General features: G+C 51.4%; 1 protein-coding gene across 2 annotated transcripts; it reads right to left on the bottom strand.

Moving 5' to 3' along the window:
- On the bottom strand, positions 1–25,723 carry AXIN2 (axin 2). Of its 2 annotated transcripts, XM_082008030.1 has the most exons (10): positions 22,923–25,723; positions 16,571–16,711; positions 10,976–11,078; positions 8,973–9,113; positions 8,269–8,765; positions 7,948–8,169; positions 7,445–7,663; positions 6,767–6,862; positions 5,388–5,555; positions 1–1,219 (listed from the first exon to the last, which is right to left on the bottom strand). In XM_082008030.1, exons 1-10 carry the CDS (start codon positions 23,744–23,746, stop codon positions 1,093–1,095), a joined length of 2,538 nt encoding a protein of 845 aa, XP_081864156.1. In that variant the 5' UTR covers positions 23,747–25,723; the 3' UTR covers positions 1–1,092. The 2 variants fall into 2 exon arrangements, with proteins under 2 accessions (XP_081864156.1, XP_081864157.1); XM_082008031.1 differs by lacking the exon at positions 7,948–8,169.
- Between the last annotated feature and the right edge of the window lie 2,243 nt (positions 25,724–27,966).

The raw sequence follows: 27,966 nt of genomic DNA, 5'->3' as shown, positions 1-27,966 counted from the left end.
CCAATCTGAAAATACGCCCCATCGTAGTTACATTGTCGTTGAAATAGAAGTGATCTAACATTGAAGTAGAACGGCTAAACAAACTCAGCTAGCTCTGTGGAATACATGCGGGGTTTTAACCTGGCTTTTGCACGGTGTCCTTGTGGTGGGCTAAGTATGGAAATGGGAACTGGGGGGCTTCTTCTACAGCTCTCCCAGGCTCAGGGTTTTGCTCTACCTTGCCTCGAGAGGCACTGGACAGCACCTGGTACTCTCACCGCTGACAGCAGCAAAGCAAAAACCTCACCCCGCAGAAATCCATGGACAAAATAACAAGTTGCTGTTGTTATATTGCATCTAACTAACATATGTAACGCTTAAGACCTTTATTTCAAATTAGAGCAGCATAGATTAAAATGCACCGGTCTCTAGCTGAATGGTAGGACAGTATTTTTACTTCGGCTTTTGTTATTATTATTTCTTTGGAAAGGATTTATCTTCACTTGGAGAAATACTGGGCACAATGTTGCGCCTTCCCTCCTCCCCCTTAAAAAAAAAAACAAAAAAAACATGAATGCGCTCATAGCCAAATTGCTAAATTTTAGATAGTGGGAACCATATAAAAAAAATAAAATCATCCTTCCTCCCATCACCCCCCTTCCCAGCCCCTCTATTCTCCATTGTTAAAGCAGCATATCCAAAAACTGGACTTAAGGGAAAACAGACTGTTCAATAAATATCAGTAAGGATTACTGTTAAGGTAAGCTATACACAGTTTCTCTTAGTCCATAGATTTCAGATCCCCAGGAAATCATATATTATGTATGGAAGTCTCTCAAACACGGTCTGCATCTCCATTAGCCAACAGTGGTCATGTTTTTAATAAATAGTTCAGGGTTTTTATCATCTCTGTACCCAACTCATGAATAATAAATGCCATTTTTTTCCTCTAAGGCTAATTCAGCGAAGTCTTCATAGACTTCACTTTTTTTCTTCATTGGTTCAAAACTTTCCTTCAGAGTTTGTTTTTTTTTTTTAGTTTCCTTGTCACCACTACTGTTGTGTGTCCAAAGACTTTTCTAGCTTAACTTTTCTTAAGAAACACAGATGCCATCAATCGATCCTTTCTACTTTCCCAAGAATCCTTCCTTCATACATTGGCAGGATGGTTTCGTCTTCCCAAATCTCTTCAAACACCGCACCGCAGTCAAACTCATCGCTTGCTTTTTTGAAGTAGTATCTGCAGTAAGGAGAATTAAAACACAGTTAAAAATCAAAAGGTAAAGCAAAGGATGCTTTGGCAGTTCTTTTAACCACAACATTTGCAATCTCTCCCTCCTAGGATGCTCCTCCAGCACCCAGCGTGGCCAGGGAAACCTCAGGCTGCTCAGGTCCAGCAACATGAAAGCATGCCCGGGGCTGCAGGGACGGCAATGGGACAGAGGGAGCAGGGCTGAGCACGCTGCTCAGTGGTGACAACAGCTTCTACACGGAGTAAATTATACGCGTTGGCAGTGGATATCCTCAGCCATAAAGAAAATTAGAAAGCGTGGTGATTTCTGGTCAAATATCTATTTAAAAAATAAATAAATAGAATTTCAAAGCAAAGCATTCTTACGGTTCCCCTCTCTCCCCACCTTCTTTCTTTCATGTGTTTTCTTGTTTCAAAGCTGAAACCCAACATTAAAATTAGCAACTGTTATTAAAAGGAGAGGCTTTTTAGGCACACGGATGGATTAAAAGAAAACCACCCCAGCTTCCTGCAACGCAAAAGCTGAAACTCTGCAGTACTCCTACTGAAAAAACCAAAAACCGGGAGCCTCACATTCGAAACAACCCAATGTCTAATTCACGTCTCCATTTTAAGCGACAGAAACTCCTGTATTTGTCTCCGGACGCTTCCCAGCGCAGAGCAGCCCTGGTCCAGCCTGCGGGACGTGACACGGGAGGTCAAGCAGCAGTGTCCTGCATTCCTGCTCTTTTGCTCCGGGTCGTTAGATCATGAAGCCAACGCTCCCAGAAACAAAAAGCACCCCCACCCCTCCTGTGTCAAACAGTAAGGACCCCTCTATTATCCTGAATTAGACCGTTCAGCTTCTTGATTAAAGGTTCCTTTTATCCCGTTTGGAGCTTTCTTCCTTCTAAGGCTGCTTAATTGCATATGCACAAATGAAGGGCTTCCATTCAGAGGGGTAGCATTTAGGGAGCCTGTCCGTCTGCCGCCGCACACCTCCTCGGACATGCCTGCTCCCTTGGAAAAGTGCTTTGCCATCTGATCGCCAGGGATGGAAAAACCTTCATCAGATGGATTACCAAACGAAAAAAAAAAAATCAGCACCTCCCACACCCTTCCCCTGTAGCTTCCAGACAACTGGGGTTGGCAGACGTTTGTCAGTGGAAAGGGTGTTGCAATTATTATTTTTTTTAGGATAGGAAAGGAGATTAAACTAAGCTCACTTTTACTATTAAAACTGAAAGAGCCAGGGCAGGATCTTAGAATTTGTTTGGGGTTTGTTTTTTTTTTTTTACTGACTGTTCTATTACACATTTTTAAAATACTCAGTAGCGATAGCCTGCAAATCTATTTATTTTTAGGGTACATTAAAATTATTTTGGTAGAGGAAGCTTTTTAGTCAAAGCAATGAAACCAGTTTCATTTAGTCAAGGTATGGTTAGGGTTTATTTTTGTAAAGTCACTCCAAGCTGAATTGACACATGGTGCTTCTTTAATGGCTCAGCAAGAAAAAACATCTTATTTAAGTCCTTCGGAGCCTGCACTCATTGAAGTCAATGGCCCAACTCCCACCAACTTTCATGCTGCAGGTCAAGGCCACAATTCCCCAGGCCAGCAGCCTTGAAACAAAACCAAAAAAACCCAAGGAAAGTTTGAATGAATTACAAAGAACTTTCTCTTCCCTTTCCCCTTCTCCGCCCCTCTCCAGATAACAGCCGCTCTTCCCAATAACTTCCTCCACAAGCTCAAGCACTGGCTGTGTTTACAATATTTTTATTTGAGAAAACACGCTATGACCTTTTACATAATTACAACCTTATTTCACAAAGAAAAAGGGGGAAAAAAAAATAGGAGGCAAAGCAAAAAACCAAAAATCCTCCCCCACAACATCTACAAACAAGCCACTCTGCTCTTATTTGCTCAGAAATGGGCTTTCCATTGAAACATATTTTATGTGGCAAGCTTTCCTCTTTTTTATTTTTTTTTATTTTTATTTTTTGGGACATCTGGCACCAATCGAGGCGAGCAGGCCTGGCGTTACAACTCTGTTTTGAACCGCTGCCATCTTCAGATTACCCGACACCACCCAGTTTTTTTGTGCGTGTATGTTTGTTTTTTGTTAACGCCATCAGTATTAAATCACCGCTTAATTCCTTCTTGGGGGGGGGGGGGGGGGCGGGCGGTGAGGAAGGAAAGCAAAGCGGCGATTTCCCGGCGGCTGCCCCACGGCGTGGCCGGCCGCGCGGCTCTGGCATCTCGGGAGCCCGAGGTACCCGCCTCGCAAACTGATCCAATCAATAAAGAATTTGGAGAGCGGAGCATTTCTGCATGTCTTTGTGCATTAAATGAAAGGCAACAGCTTCAAAGACATGCTTATTAAATGTGCCTTAAAAAGAAATCAATGCCAGATGTGACCAAAGCAGCCTAGTTAGTGCCTCCCCGTAACACACACACTACTCCGGGCACTGCGGACCTCTTCCCTGAAGGTCACCCGCAGTTTCACTCAAAGTCCAGCCAAAAGTCAAAGCTTAGATCAAAATGATTCCCTGGAGGTACACACATTTGTGTAATTAGTTTCACCTTGTGTCTGTGCAAGATAAAATACTGGGCACGTACCCAAGTTCCTTTTATAAATTTCTGTATTGTCTTTACCCAGGTGTAAAGGGGTGAGATCTAAGCAAAACGTTGTTTCATCCTTGTCAGTCACTTAAAAACATTTTCTAAAGTAATTACGGTCTGACAAGGCACAAATAATTGCACCTGGAGGGGCTTTCGGGCCACAGAGGTTTTAGGAGCCTATTTCTGCACTCGGGCATCACACAAAAAATGCCATAGAAAATAAACCAAAAAAAGGATTGGGGGGGGGGCATATGGGACTACACAGCCACTGGAGCAGTGGCAGACCAGTGGTGAGGCCAGGGAAACTGGTCTGCAACTGGGGCACGAGGCTGCATCAGCCGGAGGAGGAACGCAGCGGGCTGGGAGAGGCTTTAGGGGCTGGAAAATGGCGCAAGGGTGCAAGAAGCCCAGGGACCTCTCCTGGAGGCTGTCCAGGTTGGGTGCACTTGCAGGTTGCTGCCATCTGATGGCAGCTGGGCGGGCTGCAAAGATGGTTTTGGGGAAGGACTGGCAGCCTTTCAACCCCAGACCCACTGTGCAACAGCTATAAACAGACCCCAGCATGGCATCCCTGAGAGCACCCTTGGGTGACCTACCTCCGATCTGCATAGGCGCACTTTCCAAAGCTAAAGACATGCCAGTGATGGAGCACCAGCTGGAAAGTCCTCATACCAAACCCAAATGACCATTTGGAGGTTAAATCAGAGGCTGCCAGTTACAGGGCAGCTCTTTGAAGAAGCACCAAATTCAGTGCCAATTCAAAACTTAAAGCTGGAGCTTCCCTCTCCTGCTCACCCTGCAGGAGAAGTGGCCAACAGATGATCCCACTAGTGCCCAGATCCGCGGGGAAAGTACAGCTAAAATAGCCAATGTGAAGCTACTGCATGGGAACTAGCAGAGCAGGGGAAGCAGCAAACTGGTTAAACTGGGAGCTGGGCCCTGGAAACCAGACAGGCAGGGTTTGTTGGTGTTTCTGAGGAGGAACTTGGTATTGCTGGTAGAGATTTCCCTGCAAGGCAGAGGTTTTTTCCTTAACAAAGAGAAAAGCGAGTTTGTCTCAGCTACAAGTCCACTCCGATGCAACATCCCAACCTTTCACTGACTGCATTTTGAGCCACACCATTGTAAAAAAAAAAAAAAAAATTAAACAAGAAGGCAAAGCAGGAGGCCAGCACCAAGATGAATGCTGGCCCCAGTTTGGGAACCGAACCCCACCACTCCACGCCTTCGCCACGAGGCCATCCCAGCTTTTCCTGGTATTCAAGCATTTTGGACAAGGGTTGGAGCACAAAGCCTGCCAGCCCGCGTCCTTATGCGACTGGGGAGGAGGCTGGGAAGGGAGATGGAGTGGAGGTGGCCCCGCAGCCAAGCTGCGGCTCAGGGCCCCTTTCTCCATCTACAAGTTGCCCTTGGTTTGAGTGGGAAGAGAATAAGAAGATCTACAGCCTCCGAAAGTTGAGGTAAATGAGTCATTGCGGGTAGACCTGCAAAGTATCTGCTGAGTCTTTTGACTCATTAGAATATACTAAAGAACACACAAATCACAGATTCTTACCTGTAATTTCCCTTTTTGCTTAGCTGTTCTTTAAAGTGCCCAAGTGTCAGGCTCTGGGCCTTTAACATCCTCCTGTAGGGAATTTCTTCTCCGCAAAAAAAATAGGTGACAACCAACTCACTTGACTGACAGGTGTGAACAACTGGCAGTTTCTTTGGCTCTTTGTGACTGAAAAACAGAAAACACACACAAACCCCTCTATTTTTCCATTTGAGAACAAGCCGTTTCACCACACTCAATCCAGCAGTGTTTCTGCCACACGTAACACTAGTCAGAAATATCCTGGGTGTGACCCAAAAAGTCATATATTCTTGTACTCGCCGTGAATTTGTCATGCTGCGTTTGCACAGCCTTTTGCTGGGCTCCCACAACAGCTCCTGCTCGCCGCGATGGTGGGAATTGCGGCACCACCAAGCGCCCAGACGCAGACAGCAAAGACCTCACCCCATTTTATGGATGGGAAAACTGAGGAATGGAGGTTAGGTGCTTGCTGGAAGGATCAGAGCAGGACGACGGACCAGGTGAGTGTGTGCAGGGCTCACCAAGGGCTAACCTCCAGCTAGCGAGCCCCAGTGTTGTACGCATCTGGTTTGAAAGGCTGCCTTCGTACAAAGCATCTGCCAAGCTTTCTTCTCATGCACAAAACCACCTGCAACCACCAACAGCTAACAAAGCAAAACCACCACCAGATTCTTCACCTGAAGTACACAGGTAATCTTATTTCTCCTGGTGCAGATAAAATTAACTGGATCCTGTCATTTGCACTAAGAAACCCTTCTTAACGAATAATTAAAACAGTATTACCCAGCAAAATGGCAACGCTCTAGTGAATACCATGCAGCCAAATCTACAACTGCTTCTGAGGCAATGTACACTTGGCATGTCAAAAGGTCACAAAGTGTTAGTCCGCAGTAATTTAGTCTTCCTAATTTGTTCTAAGTCTTTGTAGAGTGGCTTCAGAAAAAAAGCTGCTAGCAAAGACAGCTGGTGGACTTAAGGTCAACCAATTAAAAATGAAAGGCTCTAGTCAGGTGGCTCAGTCTGGACTTCAAACATACTCATTGCTTAAGATGAAGAGGGTAAGAAAGAAAACTTTAATTATTTAGGCCATTTTAGACCTCTCTGTAGCAGATTTCTTGTTAAAAGAACCATCCTGTAATTAGACTAATCCAATCTTTGTCCACTTTACAGGAATGCAAGTTAAAAAGAGCCAGACACAAGATTTGAAAATGTTTTGTTCCTCCTTTAAGAAGAATGTTTGAAAGACAAAATTTCAGATATGAGTATTTCCTCTCTTCTCAAAGCACAATCCATTTAATGAAAATATAATTATTATATATATGTATTTCCCAATCCTTTCATGTGTGTGCAATACTCACTCTTCTGTCGTTAGACTTGCATTGCAGAAAGGGGTGTTTCCCCCCTGAATGGCAGTGGAGTGGTTTCGATCCCTCTGCTGATTTGAGGTTGAACATCTGAAGTGGAGAGGGGGAGCGCAAGTGGGGAAGAAAAAAAAAAATACTTGAAAAAAAATTGTTGAAATACAATCTTCTTAATTGAAGTCTCCTGTGGGTCGTTAAGTTCGCTCTTTGTATCAACCCTCACATGTTGTAAACAATCAAAGGAAGAATTAAAAATGCTGTGGGCTAATTTATCCTTCCATACCCAAATGAACGATAACCAGTCCAATTCTCCACTTGGTATGTAGCTGGAGTCCTTCCCAGAGGAAAAATGGGCAAATTACAGCCATCAAAAGAGTGGAAGTAATAGTCTAGGATTCAAACTATTTGCGCCAGGGTAGGGTGGGGTTGGAATAAGGAGGCTCATCCTTGGGGCTTGGCCAAGCCGTGCCGTCATGCATCCCCACAGTCCGGCCCCATGGCTGACCCTCTACCTAGACGGGGAGGACACCGACCACATTCACGCACCGCCTCGCCCGCCATCGGCCTGAGCGCTGGCTGAAGACGAGCACAACCAGCGCCCAGCAAACCTCTCCTACCCCTGCTGCTCCCCAAACCCCACTGCGGGACCAGGACCATCCCTCCCGTGGCCGTTACCGTTGCTTCTGCGGCTTGGAGACCTCGGCGAGCCGGCGGCACGCTTCCTCCAGCTGCGCCAGGGTGTTGGGCGGGGTGAGCGGGGGCATGGCGGGGTCCTGGACGAAGGGGTGGGCGGGCTGCGCCCCGCGCGGGTGGCTGCCGGTCCCCCACGGGTGGTGGCGGCCGGGGGCCCCCTTGGCAAAGTCGGAGCTGTAGGCCTTCTTTGTGCTTTGTGTGCTTGGGGAGGGGAAGAAGTCGGGTTAGAAAAGCTGGAAAATATGACTTTAATAGCAGCTCCTATTCTGCTCGCTCCCTCTCAAAAGTCTGTCATAACATGAAAGGAGGTTTATTGCCAAAAACATGACATTTTTGTGGTTTTTCTGGTTCTGCGGAACAGCTTTTATATTAAACCGGAGGAGCAAAGAGTCTCATTTGTTTTTAGCGATTGTAAAAATAGACAGCCCATGTAATATATAAATATTTACCGGGAGCGATATTGCTGTAGACAGCTGCATATTTACCTATGGGGCTTGTGCTTATTTTGTCTCTCACTCTCCAGCATCCACTGCCAGACGTTCTGTGCCCGGTCTGCCTCGCCCCCCGGTAGCTGCACCCCACCGGGGCCGGGCAGCCCCCCGTCGCCGGCCGGCAGGGCGACGCTCTCCGCTCCTCTGCCTGGCCTCTTCGGCAGCGTCCCCGTCCTGCTGGTGGCGAGAAGGGGACACGCGCCCGCCGTTAGCCCCCTGCGCTGCCACGGGGCCGTCCCGCTCAGTCCCCTTGCAGGGGGATGACGGGGTGATGGTTTGGGGTAGGAGCAACGGAGAGAGATGCTCGTGACTTACCCAAAGGGCTCCAGCGGAGGGAGAGGGGGGTCCGTGCTTTTCGGGTGGCCCTTGCACTTGGGGTAGCAGTAGTAGTCGCTGCCCACCGGGCAGCAGCACTGCACCCGCTGAGCCACCTCCGCTTCCAGCTGCTCCTTCGTCTTGGGCACGGTGTGGTGGTGGATGTAGTGGTGGTGGACGTGCTTGGTGGTCTGCTTGGTGACGAATCCCTTACCCACCAAGGCGCACGCGGCCGGCGAGGCTGCGCCGGGCTGCAGCTTGCCCGTTGGCAGGCGGTCGGGGGAGCGGGCCCGGGGGCTGTGCCGGCCCATGCCAGGCGATTGGCAGCCGGGGGTCTTCAGCACGCGGGAGAGGTGCTCATCCAGGATGGCCTGGGGGTCCTCCTCGTAGCTGCCGGAGGGCAGGAGCGAGAGCGGGTGCTGCGGATGCTGGGGGTTCGCCATCTCCCGACTGCTCTGCAGGCTGGCGGGGAGCTCCGAGCCCTCCTTCTCCTCGTCCTGCCGGCCAAGCGATGGCGAGGAATAAACGCAAGAGGCCAGGGAGCCTGCGAGGCGCGCACTGGGACAGCCCCCCCGCGGGCTCGCCAACCACAGTGAGATCGAAACACGTTCTTCCCCGTGGGCAGGATACGGCCTCCTCCCACCCCCCCAGCCAGGCGGCAAGCAGCGAGCTCTGCCCGGCCCCGGGAGGGTTAACCCTCCTACCTCCTTGATTTGCTGCAGCCTCTCCTCCAGACTGTCCATGGTTTCCTGTTCCTGCTTCAGCTTCTCCAGCCGGGAAATGAGCTCCGCGGCGAAGGCAGCCGGCTCCACCGGGGTCATCTCCTTGGGAAGACGGTGGGTCCTCTACAAGGAGCGGGGACAGAAGGCACAAGGCATGTTTAGCGGGCGGCGCGGGGCGCGGGCACTTAGCCGGAGCAGCATCGCCGGCCCTGCTACGCTTGTTGCGTCTCCATGTTTGGATGAAAAGCCGACCGCAACTAGGCATGGTCTGCTCTGGATTTTTATGAGCTAGTGCTGTGGCCTCATGGAGTGACATCCTCCCCACCAGCGTTTGCCTTCGGCAGGAGCAGTTGGTCGCACTCTGAGGAACCCCGCTTGTTCTCTCTGTAGTACAACCAGCCCATCAGTAGCTACTCTGAAGTAGAAAATCTTCAAAGACTGTTGTCAAACATCAAAAAAAAAAAAAAGAAAAAAAAACCTCTGAGGTGGGAGGGAGAGACTTTAACTCAAGGAATAAAGTGAGTATAAACAGAAAGGAGTTTGAAATTAAAAAAAATAAGATGAGGGAGAAAAAGGGAAAGGGGGGGGGGGGGGGGGAAGAAGTCAAACGGTTGCAGATCAGAGAAGTGCTGGTAATTTATTTCCTGGCTACACACTGGGCACCTTTGAGGTAGTGTTGTCTCAACAGTGTCCTAGATCTCTTCCACCCCCCTCCATCTCTTTGTACAGAAAATGAAGAAAGCTGCTGCAGGCTAGCAGTGCTACACTGCTGAGCTTGGCTGCCTCAAGCAGATCTATCAAGGGAAAAAGGGAACATCTCCAAATCAAGTGCAGAATATAAAAAGGCAAAACGTGAATTTCTGCCAAAAGAAGCAAACATGGCAGGAAAAGGGGGATTAAAAACAAAAAAAAAAGAGGAAAAAGAAACCACCCACCCAACTCTGCCCTCCCTCCTGCCACCCCCACCACCCCAACTCCTCGCCCCCACTCTCCCTCTCACTCTTTCCCCCCCCCGAAAGCAGAAAGCTGAACTGCCAACTCTTTCACATACTACCCACCAGATGAGGTGGGGCCTCTCTCCGGCAACCACTTAGCTCCAGAAATGATGTGAGGGTAGAAAAAGGCCACTCTGCTGGAAATTGTCACTCTTACACAAGCTGGCTCTATTCAGTCCCTGATCAAAGCACTGCCTTACAGAGAAAGTCGATTTGCACGCCCTGGGACAAAATAATCTAATTTACAAGCTCAGGCTATAGAACTTTCTTTATGGAAGAAGGGAAAAAAAATACCAAAAAGAAAAACCACATAAACATCCCCACCAGAAATATCATCTATGATTTCTTGCTGCTTAAGACAGCAGAAAGAGGAATTTCAGCATATTAATCTCAAGACAAGATAAGTTTATACTTGTCTGTGTAAACAGTTTATTCACTGCAGGAATCGGGAGTCTGCAAGTCAACTGAATTAGCAAGTCAGCGAGTTAATTTTCAAGAGCACGCAACGCCGCGAATCGGACCCCCTCAAAGCAAGGCACGCATCTGCTGCAAACGTCTCTCTTTTGGGAGATCCTGCTTCCCGCCAGCTTACAGCCGGCCTGCTTTCGAAGGCGACGCGCCCGAGGCCAAACCCCGGTCTGCTCGGCACCGGTGGAGGTGTCAGGGTGGTGGATGGAGCCAAGGCTCTCACTAGACCCAACTGGGGCATCTCCGCGTGGATTTGGTGCAGGACAAATCCAGTGCTATGGAAAAGCCCCAATTAGCACCTGGCTTTCAGGGAAGGACCAAACGCGACTGTGCGCAAGCAGCTTTTTGCAAGGGTGCCGAGAGCAATGGCTCCTGCCCGACGCCGAACAGAATCTCTTCTCTGGCATCCCGTAGGGATGGAAACGCTCTCCTCCCCCGCTCCCTTCCCTTCACGCGTGCCCATTCCCAGCCCCAGCATTCCCCATGGCCAACCCAGACCCTGCAGCTCCTGCCTGAACTTACCGGAAAATGAGGTAGAGAAACTTGACCGTTGGCCTTGACACTCCGATGCATTTCCCGCTGGAGCTGCTTCTTGCTCCCAATTCTGTATGGGGGTATCCCATCTCTGCACACAGAAAAGAGGTAACCATCAGCCAGGGCTCTCCCCATGCTCTAACTAAGACACTTCTCCATCACCTCTGAAATCACCCAGGCACGCCACAGGCCCACGCTCCCGGAGGTGCTGAGCCCTCTGGACGTCACCTGAAGCCAGGAGAAGCCTCAAATATCTGGCAGCTTGGGAAGGGCTTGTGTCACCATCTATATGGATGTGGAGTAATTAAGCAAAAGCTGAAAAGCAAGCTGAAGGCAACTCCGCAAGGGAAGACACCCAAAGATCCCATCAGTTTCACTTCCGAGGCATCTGACAGAAAGGCCCTTTATTTTTGTTGCTTTTTCACCACCAAATTACACTCTCTGGGACCACAACTTTCCTCAAGCTGCGAAACACACCATGGGGTGCTGGCGCTGTGGAAACAAGAAGGAAGAGGCCAAAGATGGATGGCCACCAAAAGGCTGCTCCTCATCTCCAGTCCTACTTAAGATCCGAGATGTTTCTCCTGCCCTGAGGCTGGCTAGCACAGGCAGGCCACCGCAAGGCATGAGCAAAGCTGGGCCGTACCCTCCGGGCACGACGTTGCTCCCTTCGGCCACGTCGGATCACAGCCAGGAAGCCATGAGGAGAGACCAGGCAAGGAGCACCGGTGGGAACAGCCCCCTGCACAGCCCGCTCAAGGCAACATGGGGTGTTTCCATCCAGCCACGCAAAAAATTACCTCAGGATTAAAGGGCCTTCTACAGACAGCGGGGACAGTTGGAAGAGCATGCCTGGAGATCCTGAATGTCTAATTCCACCCCTTCCCTCAGACTGGCTGAATAACCTTGATCTCTGGTCCCATCCCTTTCATCCACCTGCCCCCACACCTGACTCATCTCCTGAGCAGAGAAAATAGCTCCTGCCCAAGGAAAAGCCGACACGGCGTCCCCGTGTGCCACCTCCCGCGGCCATGACAGTGGTGGGCACACACCGACACGTTTTGGACACACAGCCAGACACAAGGAGCAAAGGAATGCCTTCCTAGAGATGCCAGGTCCCTTCTCTCGAGGAGGATGATTAGATGCCATCACTCCACAGTCAAGGTTTGAAGCACGCTATCACAGGCCTTTGTGAAGATCTTGGCCAAAGCATTCAGTGGTCATTAAATTGTTTTAATGAGCAAGATTAAGCTGCAAAGCCTGGAGTGAAAGACCAGAACAATTTCATCTTAAAAAACTTGGAAAAATCTCACCAATAAGAGAGAGCATGCTGGGACCACAGAGAAAGTCCTTGATGCTACAAACGAACATCAGCCTCCTCCAGGCTTGGTCCATGAACGCGCATTACATTACAAGTGAAAGGAGCTAATTGTCCTAATGATGCCATTGCACACCACGTGGCTCTGAAGCGCTTTCTGGGGAAGCAGCCGCGCACATGCCGGCTGTCGCAGCTGACCATGGCCACCAACCGCAGCCACTGGTGGTCACCAAGCGTTTCTGTTTCACAAACCCATGGGGCAGCAGGGCCTGGGGGCACATGACATGCCTTAGCTTTGGGGGAGGATAGGGGAAAAGCAAATCTAAAGTGAAAATCAAATCATCCGTACCTCAGAGAAGCATTTGTTTGCTGAGGCTTACCGAGATAAGGGTCTCTTAGGGAAGACCTTCAATATACGGAGTAAAGAGTAAAATAGGCATTTTAAAGGTAAGTAAAAATGCCAGCATGAGCACGTTACTTGCATACGTACATACGGGACTAATCCCGTTAACATATTCAATTAAAGAGGAGGTGTCCTCTATAAAAGGCAGTGCAAGAGGCCAGATGGGGAGGAGCAGGGAAGCAGCTGAAGGTCTGCGCATTCAACATGAGGCACCCAACGACACGACCAAGGGACAACAGGCAGCCCCACAGCCTTCCTGAGCTCCCCACCTCTCTCCAGGTCTGCAAGCACAAGATGCCGTCCCCAACGCCGCTGCTGTGGCCACCAAGCTGGAAGCACATCCCCTCGCGGGGTGTCCCCAGGCTCCCAGCTCCGGGGAGACCATCTCTGCCCAAAGGGACAGTCCTGGGACAGGCTATGGAACAGGAGCAGGGACTCGTGTCATTCCCAAGCAGGGTGGCTCGAAAAGGAGGAGGAAAAGCAACGCTGACCCAACTGGGCGGCTCCTCACTTTATTTAAGATTTGCCCTCGTTCAGGTCGGTACAAAGGCTGCCCCGTCCCCCTAAAACTCCTCCATAGCTGCCCAGAGAGCCCAACATCAAACCTCCTGCTCCCTGCTTTACAGCCCTGCCTTGTCAGAAGAGTTTTACAACTTGTAACAAGGTGCAGATTTAAAAAAAAGATTTAAAAAAAAAACCAAAGAGAAAAGAAAGAAGTATTTCACTGGGATGGGAAGGCTGTGGAGCGGCTCAGGAAAGTCAGCCTGGGGAATAGGGAGGGACTTTTACAGCCACTTCGATGAGCGCCGTCTAAACCTAGGCCTTCCCTATAAAAGCGGGGGAAAATGGACAATGCCAGGGTTGAAGAGGTGACCAACGGGTGATGCCCGACAGCAGGAGGGACAGATGGATGGAGCTGGAGCCAGGCTCAGCACAGTGAGAGATACGGGGCACGGGGGCAACCCTGATGCTGAGGCAGCCCCCCCGGACCAGGAGAAAGTGCCTTTGAAATGAAAAGGCTGAGCTAGGCCAGAGGTTTCGGGGCAGGACAAGGTTAACCCCAGCTCTCCAGGTGCCACCTCTCCCCCCGCTCCAGCAGCGAACATTTGCACTCACTTTCTTGGCTACTAAAAGCTGCGGGCTGAAGAGCTACAGAATTTAGGCACTAAATAGTAGAGTTTAATTATAAACATTTCAGCTAACCAGGCTGGGGCTAAGCCAATCCGTTTCTGGGGGAAACACTAGTTTGAAGTCTTCTACCCAGTCAGCTGCCATTTAAGCTGAGCCAATTATCTTAGCCTTTTGACTCAGATGTGCCTGACCTAACCTGAATGTAGTTTTACTGCTGCTTTGAAATATCAGACTCATGCGCATATGCATTCACTCCCATCTTCATTTGGCAACGGCTCTGAAACAAGTCTCTGATCTTGCCAACATCAAAAGCCTGGTTTGTAAGATAAGGTAATATTTGAAGTTTGCTCAGCAGCATTCCCCTGTGTCCAAAGTAAATCCATAAATAAGATATAAGCAAATAAAAAAAAAAATCCCCTTTCCTCTCCCCTCCCCCCCCAATCAAGAAATGGAAATATAAATTTGCATGATGCTTGTGGCTATTACAAAATATATACGGACAGACTGGTCCCTGACATCTATAATAAAATTTTAAAAAAAGGCAGATTGTGCATTATTTGGAGACCTCTCCTAATTCCAGTACAGTTCAGATTTAAAAGGAAAAAAAAAAACAAACCCAAACCTCACTTTACTGCTATGTCTGACAGACTTTTCCAGAACAAGTTTTTCCTCTTCAGTTGATACCAATATAAGCCAAAAGAGCTAATTTGCATTTGCACTGACAAAACAGAATAAACCCGGGTCCTCAGTTAAAGGGGGGTAAACCCTCGCAGGCAGAAGAGCACGCGGGCTCAGCCTGTGAAAGCACGGGGGGTTTGTGCCCCAAACACGTTCACAGCATCTTCAGCAACCAGCAGAGCCAGGTGCCAGAAGAGGCTGCGAATCCCACACGTTTTACTGCAGTCTTGGCAGCAGCCCTTCGCCTCTGCGAAGGAAGTTTTACATCAGTCTTAACTTTAAGCCCAGCCTTCCAAACTGCCGATTTACCTCTCCCACTTCCAAAAAAACCCAACATCCCGGAGCGCCCGCCTGCTCCCGGCCCCGCGGATGGAGCGTGGCTCCGGGGATGCCCGGGGGACCGGCTCTGCAGCAAGAAATATGCCTCCAACCTCCGCCACTCCGCTCCCCGCCAGCCCTCCCCACCGCCCCCCAACCTGGAGCTGTGGGCAGTTTAATCAGCCAAGCTTCCCCAAACTCTCACAGCCTGCGCGGGCTATTGTTACGGCAGGAAAAAACAGGCAGGCTCCTTTCACGCGCTGCTTTATGGGGAGCTCCTATTCACTTGTTCAAGCAAATTTCAAAGCGGGCTGCTGCCCTCTCATCCCCGCTAAGCTCCCCTGGACTAACAATGGGCTGAAAGCGATTCAGTTAAGCCTTTCATCCACCATGCACTTTATTTCTCACTCAGTGCTCTCATCTGTATAAGGCCTACAATTGGCATTGCTGTGAAGAGAGGGTATAATCCTAGCCCTGTGAATCCCAAGTGACCCTACACTGGTCCAGAAATGACTAACCCAATGAATGCTCTGTTGACACATGATCACATACAACCAGAGCCAGTAAGAAGAAATAAAGAAGTCACCCTATGATTCAGCTCTTTTATTTAATGCCAATATTGTTCAATAAGGGAATCCGGTGGGACAACAAACTATTTTTTTCCATAATATCAATTCAAAACACACATGTGCATTAAAAAAAAAAAGCTTTTGTATAAGCACCAAGGATTTTTGGTAAATCCTGTTTTCTGTTGTGCATCATCATGCACGCTGACTTTTAAAAATCCAGCATGCAAACCTCTCCAAGGAGTACACGGTAATCAGCGGACACGTCTGACAGAGACACTGGAGAAGTTTCACCTGCGAGATGAAGACCAGGAATGCAGCACTCTGTTTACAGGTGGGCTTTTCTAGAGCACTTGTACTTAAGTGAAGATCAGGAAACACAAATGGCTGCATCTGCCTTCTGCCCAGTTGAAGAAAATGGTCCTTAAGAGCACTAAGTGAGTCTTACTGTCTCCTCCACAGACACAAAAGCACCATTTCACTCCTGCTGGGGAGAGCAAACCGAGAGCTTGCTCCCAGTTGCGCACTTCTCAGCAGAGTCAGGAGGAAAAGACAGATCGTGCAATTCCTGGGCTCAGCCACAGCGTCATCTCTCATCCCTACGCTCCTGAAACACCCAGACCTGATCCATGCACTCCATTCAAATGGCTCTTTGAAGACTGCCCCAGCCACACTAAATGAGCAGCTATTTGCCCCTTCAGGTCACTGGCCCTATTAATGTACGTTCTGACATTAATGATGAACCTTAATTACAGAAAGTACTTCCTACAGGAAGTAATCTCCTCCTCTTTGATGACTGATAACTAGTTAAGGAAGCCTGGCCTTAAGACAAAGGCTCAGGGAGATACGCTCCTTGGGTTAGTCAGGCAGCACCATTAGCATAGGGGAAAACATGTTTGCTCAGCTGCAGCTGCAAAATGGCAATAGAGGGATTCATTATTTTACTCCATCCGATACCTCCGGCGACTGCATAACAGCAAGGCTCCCATGCCCTGCTACACCTCTGGGTTTGGGCGCACACCTCAGTTTCGGCAGTCCCTACTCAATGGCGAACAGAAGCAGGGTGGTGACCCTGGACCCATGGCTCCCAAAAGCCCCCACGGTGCATCGGTGCAGCTGATTCACAGGTGGCGCATCCCAGGAGGACCCGGCCAACACCAGATACTTACACGCTGCTGTCCGTCATTGACATGGAGTCGTCCGTCAGGGCATCACTAGATATTTCGCTATCGTTCGCGCTGGTTGCTGGGGCAAAAACATAGCCAGAATTCACATGGTATGGGTTAACGGGATCATTCCTCTTGAAGGACCTAGGGACAAGCAAAACAGCAATCTAGTTACCAGCTAGTCCTGAGCTAGAGAAAAGCACACAAGTTTCATGGGAACCATGTGCACCGGCTGCTCAACCTCTTTAGAAGCAACTAACCATCCATCGCTCAGACAGCAGCAACCAGGACACACTCTGTCTAAACACACCTGAAGCCCAACTTTAAAGATGCTGCTTTTAGCATCGGAAGCATGCTTTGGCAAATCCCAGGAAGCACCTCTACATATTTTGATGCCTTCAAAAACTTGGTCCTTAAAGCTTGATGCTGCACTGCTGAAGTCAGCAGGAGTTTTGCTGTTGGCATCAGCAGGCAAAATACCAAGAAGTTCATAGCTCCAGCCCCACTGAAAGCCGTTACGAGTTACAGTACCTGCCTGAAAGAAGAGAACTGCCTAAAACTACTAGAGCAGGACCAGCATGTGTCAGAGGAGGCATGGACAGGGCCAAAAGCTGCTGTCGCAGGCTTGGCATCCCAAAATATGGGTACCATCTTCCTGGCATTATAAAAACACCCAATAAAAAGGCCCAGTTTTTAGGAGAACCTACTACTTTTTCAGCTTGTGTTTTTGTGCATAGAGTTGGGTGGGGAAGAGGAGGATGGGGGACGTGAGGACAGGAGCAGCAGGTTGTATTAATGGACATAGGGGTTACTGATACCAACAGCCTTGGCTTCACTTGGAGAAGCAAATCATAGAATCATTAAGGTTGGAAAAGACCTCCAAGATCATCAAATCCAACCATCAACCCAACACCACCATGCCCACTGAACCATGTCCCAAAGTGTCACGTCTACACGTTTTTGAACTCCTCCAGTGATGGTGACTCCACCATCTCCCTGGCCAGCCTGTGCCAATGCCTGACCACTCCCGCTCAGTAAAGAAATTTTTCCCAATACCCAGCCTAAACCTCCCCGGCACAACTTGAGGCCGTTTCCCCTCTTCCTATCAAACCCAAAGCCCAGCCTGGATGTTTGAGTTGAGTACCCAAGAGTGGCCGCGTGAAAAATTCACAGGCAGTGACGTGGGCCGCGACAGAGCGTGGCGGGGTCACCATGGCAGGGGCACCGCACGGGGAGGGGGCACTGGGCCTCCCCTGGCCTGCTACCTCCCATTACTCCAGCTTCCTAGCCGGGATCAATATACGTATCTCCGGCAGGCGGTGAGGGGATTATGCAGGGAGGTTTGAAAGCCGCACGCTAAGGTGCACATTTTGTTCCTCTTCCAGGGAAAGATGGGGTTGTTAAGCTTCTGCCTTTGTATATCAAAGCAAAAGGCCTTGTCATCTGATAAGGACTGCTGATTTTAATAATTAGGGCCACTTACCCAGGACTTGGGGGCCTAAGGAATGTGCCAGCAGGCTCGGCAGGTTTTTTTAATGGGCTTTCCACCTCCCTGCCCCCACGGGGGTCGGAGGGGACCAGCTGGGTTTAAGTGAGCAGCAATGTCCTCCCACCGCCCGCTCCCCGTCCCTCAGAACCAACCAGGCGCCCCGCCGCCGCGCATTCCTGCTCCGCCAGCACCGAAAACAGGAGCCTCCACAAAGGCTTAACTTTAAAAAAAAAAAAAAAGAAAAAAAAAAAAGGAGGGGGAAGCACGGTGGGGAAGATAGGCCTCTCTGGTATGAGAGGCGCGGGGCTGGCTGCAGGCAGGTATTCAGCCCAGCCGGGGCTGCATTCCTTTCCGAAGGAGGCCAAGGCATTTCTGATGGGGAGATCAAGATGTTAAAAAATATATATCTGGGAAGAAGGAAAAAAAAAAAAAAAAAAAAAAAAGAGATAGTAAGGAATGCCACAGGAAAGAAGTTAAATCTTCAGAGATAAATTAATTCCACATGTGGGTGAAAGCTAAGTTATCCTACTACTGCTACAAAAAAGTTCCTCTAAAAACCACGTAGTCTTCTACTCCGGTTCAGGGAGATGGGCAGCCCAAGCAACCCTTTCTGGGTCCTCGGGGGACTTTTGGGTCAACCGTGTCCAGGATGCAGCTTTTACAACTATGTGATCTGAAACCATCCCAGGTCTTGAGAGCACGTCCAAGGACCACGAGGCTCAGGGGTGCAGGATGCTCCCCAGCACAGGACCGGCCCCTTGCTGGGAGGTGTCTGGGTCATCCCCGGTTGCATCCAGGAGGGCTGGTTTGCCATGTTCTTCCAGGAGACGGGTTGCTGGAGAGGCTGGGGTGGGGCGGAGGCAGCGGGTCCATCCGAATATGGGACAGGGAGAGGAGGCGTGTCCAAACGCAGCCTTCGGAAAGATGCAATTAGAGAAAGTGCCCAGAACTACCTCATCTTCCCATCAGTACTGGACTGCAGCACCGATTCACCTACCAACACCCCATGGGCAAAAAAAAAAAAAAAAAAAAACAACCAAACCAAAACAAACAAAAAAAACCCCAAAAACAATCCCTAAAGTTGACACATTTTTCAAGTAAGCCCCCACAAGCCCACAGAAATCCCCGCATCCCTCAAGAAAACCAGTGGGGGCTGGCTGTTCTGTTAATTTTTTTTTTTTTTTTTTAATTTGACCACCTTACTACAGTAATTGCACCCAGATGCATCAAGCTGCCTGCAAGGGTTTTAAATTCCAGTGGAAAGCGGTGGTCTCCTGCCGCAGATGCTGCGCGCACAAACACACACCCCAGCTCCAAACTCAATATGCAAAGTGTTTTCAGCTGTCAGGTAGCAGTTGCTCTGGAGCTTCAAGGAGAACGTCTGATGTTTCTCAGCCTATTCTTATCTTGATGCGATGACACACAGCATGTAACTCTCTATATGCTATGTTAGGCAATGGGCATATCAGAGGTATTATAATGCCATGAAAATTTCAGGGGCTCCTGGTTGTATCCCTTGTTATGAGGGTGCAATTTCAGAGCGTGGGGTTTTTTTTTTTTATTGTCAAACTCGGCTACTTAGAAATAAAAGCACTCTGGCAGTTCAAACCACAGATTTATATAGAGAGAAAGTGAGAAGAAAGTCTACAAGGTGCATTTTGAGGCAAAATTGAATCTCATTAAGTATTTTCTTGGGACAAACAGCACTGGGCAATCATGAGTTTAAAAACAAAAAAAGGAAAATGCATGCACAAAGCTGGGGGGTAAAAAAAAAAAAAGTATATTTTAACAAAACTACATTAATCACAGCTTCCATGCTCTAATTGCAGAACACTGCTTGGAGCACAGCTTTACAATGGCATCGTTTACTTTGATAATTGAACCCAAACTTGGTTCCAATAACTTCACGCACAAGGAGCTCCACCGGCAGGTCCCTTCAAAGGCCAGGAAGCACTGGGAGCCGGCAGAAGGCCATGTGCAAGCCTCAGCCTTCTCAAAGGAAGGCCAGTCCCACTGATGTTGGAGCTTAATGGGAGGCAGATGAGTCCACCTTGGACTGAATGAAACCACGTTACACGGCGGCCCTGCAAAGGAAGGAGCACTCTGTGTGTACACAAAGTCGCGCGTGGTAAATTTAGAAGCGCGTATAAATAATAGCTGGAATTCCTGGAGCATGGGGCCAGGTCCGGCGCGGCGTGAGGAGGCCGGTTTTAACCACACCACAACCTACAGGGGAGGGGAGTCGCTTTGAAGGACAAGGGGGAGGTTCTACGTTTAAAATACTCCCTGTATTAGGGCTCCAAATATACAACCAGCAGTTTGCATGCATACGCTTGTTCTGCAGCCGGGTGCAAACACTGTGTTTTCACTGGACTTCTCCTGTTCACGTCCATCACTGATGCTGGGGCCAAAGAAAGTCTTTCAACTTGTACGGTTTCTGCGGTCTCCTGTTCGTCGTGTTTTTGGCCGTGACTCCGTGCCCTGGGATTTCCAGGTGGTCTCCCATCCAAATACCAGGCTGGCCCAAGACTGCTCTGCTCCCACCATCAGGTGTGCTCGGCCCAGCGCTCCCAGCTTTCACTGGTATAGTCACACCAAAACCCACCGAAGCGAACGGCAAGAGTCTGCACAGCGCTTCAAAACCGTAACGCGCCGAGCAGAAAGTCTTTAATTCCATCACACGCACGAGGAGGGAGGTGTGGTTTGGCCGCTCACCAGGAAAGACTTTGTGCAAGCTTCAGCTCCAATCCTAAACACAATCCTCAATGCTGGGTGATGAGAGATAACCCATCCATATGCTCATCAGCTTCTAGCACACACACGCACAAGTGGCTTCACAAACGGATAGCTCGGGGAGGAACGGAGAAGCATCTCAGCTTGACCTCCCTCTCTTTGCATTGAGATCTCTTGGCCCCATGGAGAGCAAAAGCTCCTGGAAATTCAACAGAAGGTGATCAAAGCAAAATGCACTACCTAATGTCCTAGGAGGGTAGATCTGACATGCGAGGAGCAAGCTGCATTAATCCCTGGACAAAAAAGAAAAGAAAAAAAAAGAAAAGGAAAAACCCCCAGCACGAATCAGGCAAGCAGCCACTGTTCTGCGAGAGCTCTCCCGGACAAGGCACATGTGGGCTTTCAGCAGGGCCTGCAGCTCTGGTAGAACATTACAGCCAAGCCCTTCCAGCACTGAACACCAACAAAGGCTGAGAGATAAAAGCATCAAACATCCCCCTCCTGGAAAGCAAGCGCAGGGCAGCAGTTCAAACCAAGTTCTGGAGAACAGCAGATGCTCAGACAGTAACATTCAGGCATGAGACGAGGATCCCAAACCCTGAGTCCTCCGCAGACCAGCTGCCAGCAAGTGCCCCCCACGCAGCCCCCCGGCAGGAGAGGTCCAGAGGCCACGCCGGGACGAAGCGTCCCTCCCGGCTGCACCCGCACTCGTCACCACTCCATCACCCCTCGGCCGGCACCGAGGGCCCCCGGGAGAGAGGGAGGACCAAGGAGGCCCCTCTGGCTCCGCAGCACCCTCGCGGGCGAGGGGAGCCTCCCAGCTCCCGGCAGCCCGGCACCGGGAAGCCCGGCACAGCTGGAAGCTCTCCGCACGGCGGGAGAGGAGGGCGCGCTCCAGCAAACCTCCCCAGGAGAAGCCTGATGCCCTTTGATGTCCATGAATCACAGACACACTCTCAAAATTCCTGTAAACGAGATGTCGAACACTCACCGTGGCAAACCCTCACCTCCTGGGCCAGCAGAGGAGAGCGCACATCTGCCAGCAGAGCCCTCTCCTCTCAGCCCTGATTCAACCATCCACGTTTATGGCAAGGGTGGGGAGAGGAAAGAATACATTTTCAGAGGATTATACAACTCATCATTTGCTCAGAGTCTCTCTTTCCCATCCCCCCCCTTCACTTCGAGATGGCTCTTACTTTCTTCACCCTCACACTGCTGCGCCATCAACATTTCCAACAAAATAAGAGGGTTCCAACAAAATAAGAGGGTTGGGCAATGCGGACGCACCCCGAGACGAGGGCACGGGAAGACCCTGCCACCACACAGCGCTCCCCGCATCCTCGCCAGCTGCCATTAGACACAACCACGTTTCAATGAGTTTAACCTTGAGCACATGGCCAACAGGAGGGCACCAAGAAGATCTACAGGACAGCACCAAAGATCTACCATTACTCTCCACCTGCAACATCTCCATTACCTCCAGCACTCATTTACAAGTATCCTCCCATATCCATTGGCTCAGAGCCACCCTAAATGGCTTTGACACAATACCAACACCCAACGCCATGGGAGAGGCTGTCCATCACGCACACACTGAGTCAAAATAAAAGCAGATTTTGTGCAAGTTGCAGAGTTTGATGTAGTAAGTGCATACATTTCCTCCTCCATGACCGCACAATTGCTTCCCACATAACCAACGCAGTTAAACACTGGTTGATGGTGGAGTTGGGGAACTAGTAGGTTACATTATTCATGTGTCTCTATGATCCACTCTACTACTGCTCTTAATAGCTTTGAAAGTTGAACCAATAATTAACGTGTGTCCGGAGGACATAGTTGCTATGAAGTTTTTGATCTACAAGAGAACTGAAAGAGCTAATAGGGCTTAAGAGCACAGTATCTTGTTTTCAACTGTACAGAGGGGAGGAAAAAAAAAACAATAAAACACCAAACACAGACAACACCTCCCAAATTCCAGCATTTGGAGGTGCGGGGAAGCACCCGTGCTCCCGGCCCCACGGGAAGCCCAGCCTCCCTGCTAGCTCCCCAGCCCACCACCCCGCCAGCCTTCTGAAAAGCACTCTCAAAGTCTTTCAAGTTAAAACAAAACACAATTTCCAGGGGTTCCCTTACCTGTATCCGTTCTCGATCGTTTCCGTAGCTCTGACATTCGCTGTAACCCTCAACGTTTTGCTGGATAGTCCAACTACCGAAGGCAGGATTTTGTTTTTAAAGTCTGCACAGCTCCATTCCTCTTCTTCATTCAAGGTCGGGAGATAGCCACAGACAACTTTTAAGCTCCCCAGTCCATTGCTGTTCATGTAAGCAGGATTCTCTCCTCCGCTCCTTACATATTCGAGGTATATATCAGAAGTTAAAAACATCTGGTAAGCATTTTCCTCCATCACAGTCTGAATCTCAGTCTGTGCCTGGTCAAACATGATAGAATCTATCTGCTGCTTCTTGATGCTATCCCTTATGTAGGTCTTGGTAGCAGGCTTGAGCTGCTTGGAGACGATGCTGTTGTTCTCGATGTACCTTTTGTATATAGCTTTGGCTACTCTTAAAGTTTTGGTATCCTTAAGGTCCATCTGCCTGAAGCCATTGCAGGCAAACCAGAAGTCTAAGGTATCCACACATTTTTCCCTTTCCAGAAAGGTCCGAAAAAGATAGGCACCATCTTGATCTCCCAACAAGGAATGCAAGGATTTGGTCCATCTGGCCAGAGGGGAGTCTGGCGACGCGCTGCCTTCCGGCTCCCCGAGGCCGTTCTCATTCCTCCGCGGGGCAGGAGGCACCGGCATGGCCTTGAAGCTTTGGCTCTTGGCGAGGAGCGCGCTGGCGAATGGCGGGCATGGTGCTTCTCCTTCCTCCCCCGGGACGGGGGGTCGGGGGGCGTCTTCCCTGAAGCTGCTGCTGGGGTCTGGGAGGTGGGCGAGGACCACAGCGCTGCTCATGGCTCCGGAGCCCGACGGGGAGAGGGGCTCCCGGCTGCTCCCCGCGCTGCCCGCTGCTCTGCCCGCCTCTGCCTGGAGTCAGCGGGGGATGCGCCGAGCCTCCGCGCTGCGCGGGGGGAAAGGGGGGGGAAGAAAGGAGTATTGATCTAATCAAAACCAGATCCTCCCGACATCAAAGACGGAAAGTAAACAGGCTTTTCAACTCTTCACATTCAAAAAAAAAAAAAAAAAGAAGGGGGGGGCCGAGAGAGAGAAAGGCAGGGCAGAGGGAGCACGACTCTATCACCAGCCCGATCGCGACTATCGGATCCGCTCCGCTGAACTCCCGGCGCACTTTTAGCGGGGCCGGGGGGGTGGGGGAGCGCGGCCCCCCGGCCGCCCCTGCCCGGCCCCGGGTTCCCATCACGCACCGCCCGGGCTCCTCTCCCCTCGTCCCGCACCCCCCAGCCCCCTGACGGGGCGCACCCGCGCAGGAGAAAGGCTTTTTGGGGTGATTATCTGCGGAAACCCGATACCAGAGCAGGGACCCACCCCCCAAAAAAATACCCGGGGGGGGTGGGGTTGAGGCGCGGCAGCCGTACCTGGCGCAGAGGGGCATCACGCCGCCGCCCCCGCCCCGGGCCCGGAGTCGCCCCCCGGGCGCGGAGAGAGGAGCGGAGCACCGGGGGCTGCCCCGGGCGGCGCTGGCCCGGCCAGGTGACGGTAATAATAATAATAATAATAAAAACCTGCTCCAGAAATGGCGACGGGCGGGGGGGAAGAGAGGTCGGAGCCGGAGCCGGGGGGGGGGGCGGAAAGTCCGGAGCGACTTGGATCCTCCGAGCCCCGGGCAACAGCCGACCCCGGCCGCGTCCGCGGAGGCGCTGCGCCCGCGCAGCGCGGGCACCGCAAGGCGCGCGCACACACACAGAGAAGAAAAAAATTGAAAATCCGTATTTAAAAGGAAAATAAGCCGCCGGAGGCGCGGCCCGCTGCCCCCGAAGTTGCCACTCACCGCGGAGCCGGAGCTCGCTGCGCGCCCGCGGCTCCGCCGCTCTCCGCCGCCGGCAGCGCGCTGGCTGGCCCCGCTCCCCCCGCGCCCCTCGCTGTCCTTCCTCCTCCTCCTCCTCCTCCTCTCCTCCCCGGCGGTGCAACCGCATCGGAGAGCATCGGGAAGGGGGGGGCGGGGGGGGGGGTGCTGCGAGGGAAGGAGCCCACTGCGATCCGCGCCTCCCTCCTCTCCCTCCCCTGGTTATTTATTTTATTTATTTTAAATACAAAAGCGCCGGCCCCTCCCCCGCCTCCTCCCCTCCCGCCCCGCCCCGCCCCCCCGCGCCCCGGCCTCCCCCCGCCCGCGCTGCGCGCATCAAAGCGGAGGCCGGCGGAGCGGTCCTGCAAGGGCGGTAGCGCGGCTCCGCGCGGCCCGCCACGCTCGCACACACACAAAAAGAGAAAAAAACAGGCCCTCAAAAATTAAAAAAAAAAAAAAGAGAGAAGCGGGGGGAGCACCCCCCCGCCCCGCCCGGTGCTCCCGCCCCCGGGCATCCCCGGTGCGAGGGGGGGGGAAGCTTCTGCCCGGGGGTGTGGGGGGGGGTGTTCACCACTCGTGAAGAAAATAAAATAATTCGGGGGGGGAGAATTTATTTTATTTTTACCCCCGTCTCTCCGCATACCCGGAGCGGCTACGGAGTTGCCAGGACCTTATCAAAGGGAAGCGATCGGCAGCCGCCGCTCCACCGCCCCCCGCGCCGCCACCGCCTTAAAGGCGCAGGCGCAGCCTTCCGCTCCGCTGCGCGCTCCTCCGCGCACCCTCCGGCGGGCCGCGGCAGCACCTCGCTGCCTCTTCCCCTGGCCATCCGGAGTACTGCAGGGCGGGAGGTTACTCCCAGGCATAAAAACTTAGCGAAAAGTTTTCATCTCAGGGAGAAAATGGGGCGGGTCCCCGTATTATTTTCTTTAATAAATAATCCGAAGGCATGTTTTCGCTCTGCATACTAATTAAACAATATCTGATTGCAGTATAACTGGCACATCAGCAAAACTCCGTCTGCAGTTGTGTTCACATCTTCCCCCCCGCACACCCCCATCTGCTAAATATTAGAGAGACATGGAATGGAGGTTTTTTAACTTTGTACAAAAGGTTTTAATTAGGGGTTGGCCCCCAAACCTGTCCTCCAGATCCAAGGCGCCTCCTGCCCTCCTCCCCGTCCCGCTCCCCCCGGCAGAGCTGGCCTGGCCAGGGGAGCCCACCTCTGCGGCCGGGCTCTGCCCTCGCCTTGTCATCGCCCACCCCGGCCCCGCAGCTCCATGTCCCCCTTCCCGGAGAGCAGCGAGCGCACCTGAGCTTCATGAGCAGGCGCAGAGCTCAAAACTGGGCGGCAGAGCAGGATGGAGGGTGACGCCGCTGTAGGGCGAGCTTTTGAAGTCAAGCCCTGCTTTATTTTTACCATCATTATTATTAATTCCTAGATTGCAAGTCTAGAGACCTCAGATGGATTCTCTCTGCCATACCCCTGAGCAAAGACCTCGGGATCAAGCCCCGCTCTTGAAAGCACGTCTACACGTAAGCAGAAGGCCCCGTGTGCCACCCCCCGCTCCTCAAGCCCCTGGGCAGGGACCGCCGCGGGCACCGCCACCTGAGGACACCCACGTCGCCCCGCACGCAGGCTGGCAGCCGGGCTCAGCACCCCATGCTCCCCCTTTTCCTAGGAAAAAGCTTTGGAAAATGAGCCCGCCTCCCCTCCGTTGCTGCATGCGTGTGGATGGGGCCGGGAAGGTGATGGCAGCTGGGCAGTGCGGGCAGGGGAGTGCAGGCAGCGCACCGGGCAATGCCTCTGTCCAAAAAAATGGCACCTTCCATTTTTGGTGTGCCTTTATGGCATCTCCTGGGAAATTCAACAGCAAAGCGCAGCCCGTCATCAGACCAGCCCTCCTCCCCGTGCCCACACCCTGGGGAGGGGGCACAAGGCACTGCCCTGTCCCCCCAGCCCCGCTCTGGCCCAGAGTCCAGAGCTGCCCATGCCAGCCAGCAAAAACACCCACAGCCCCAAGAAATGGAGCCGAGACGGACCCTGCTCCCACCACCGAGGTTTGTCCCCACCAGCCTCACCCAGCTCCCTCCTGCCCTGCCAACCTTCCGCGTCTCCACAGCAAGGGGGGACCCCGCGGTGAAACCCCAAGGGAAGGACGAGGCACACGGGACCCCAGCAGCGGGGAATCCCCAGCTCTGGTCCCAGGGCCGATCCTAAACGGGAGGACAGAAGCCAGAGTCGTGGCCGTGAACTCATGCCTCCCCCTTCCCACCCGAGCTGCCTTCTCTATACACGCTGCTGGAAAAGAACTGGTTTGCAAGATCGCTGAACACGGTGCTTGGCTTCACCCCGCAGTGAAGAGCTCCCCGTTTCTTCCTCTCCTCTAGACCCTGCTCAAACCACCGTCTCCACCAAGAGGACAAGCAAAACACCGAAGAGGCCATGTGTCACGGTGGCCCTGGACGCGGCGTCCTTTGAAGCAGCAATTTCATCAGCTCTGGGATGGCTGAATCCACCCAAGAGCCATGCACAGCTAACCGTGCGTATTACTAGGTGCCTGGCCTGGACAACCTGGGCTAATAATACGAAATAACACGTGGGTGAATTTGTTGTTGCCGCCCAATTACACATTTTTCAGGCCTGGGAATGGCTACTAGCGGGCACGGAAAGCAAACTTTCTGCCAAACCCACAAGCCGAGCGGTAAAAACCATTTCTAGGCACAGCAAGCAGTTACAAATTATTAGAATTACTAATATTTTTGCTGCTGCTGATGCCAAGTATCGAAATGCCACTATGCCAGATGCTACTGAGCCATGCAAAATGACCCTTTCCTGGGAGAACGAACAGCCTGTGTCCCCTGGGCCCCTTGCGACGGTGGCAGTGAGAACACCTCCAGCCCAGGACCTCCAACCACCAGAAGCTGATTGATCACCTCCTGCTGCTTACGTCTTGAACTTGCTTTGAAACGACGTTGGCACGAAAAGCTCTCTGAGTCCCATTTACTACTATAGCGCAGAAAATTAAGCCATTATAATGGAGGCTGAAAACCTTGGACTTTTCCGCTTTGGAAGAAAATCTCATTAAGTATCATTCATTATATTTCACAAAAATGTCATTTAGCCAACTGGTTTTCTCCAAGTCCCATTGTGCAATAAGGCTGCCCTGCACCGATGCCCTGGGAGTGCACCAAGCAATTGAGTAACTCAGCC

This window comes from Phaethon aethereus (genome assembly GCF_964289735.1).
Source record: "Phaethon aethereus genome assembly, chromosome: 18".
Lineage (NCBI taxonomy): Eukaryota > Metazoa > Chordata > Aves > Phaethontiformes > Phaethontidae > Phaethon > Phaethon aethereus.
Note: the sequence above shows the minus strand (reverse complement) of the source record. Positions and strands in the feature narration are given on the sequence as shown.

Coding starts and splice junctions, on each gene's coding strand:
- AXIN2 (XM_082008030.1), bottom strand. CDS start 23,746: ATGAGCAGCGCTGTGGTCCTCGCCCACCTCCCAGACCCCAGCAGCAGC. Junction 11,079..16,570: donor TCAATGACGGACAGCAGCGT/GTAAGTATCTGG, acceptor TTCTGTGTGCAG/AGATGGGATACCCCCATACA. Junction 1,220..5,387: donor AGCAAAAAGGGAAATTACAG/GTAAGAATCTGT, acceptor TCCTTACTGCAG/ATACTACTTCAAAAAAGCAA.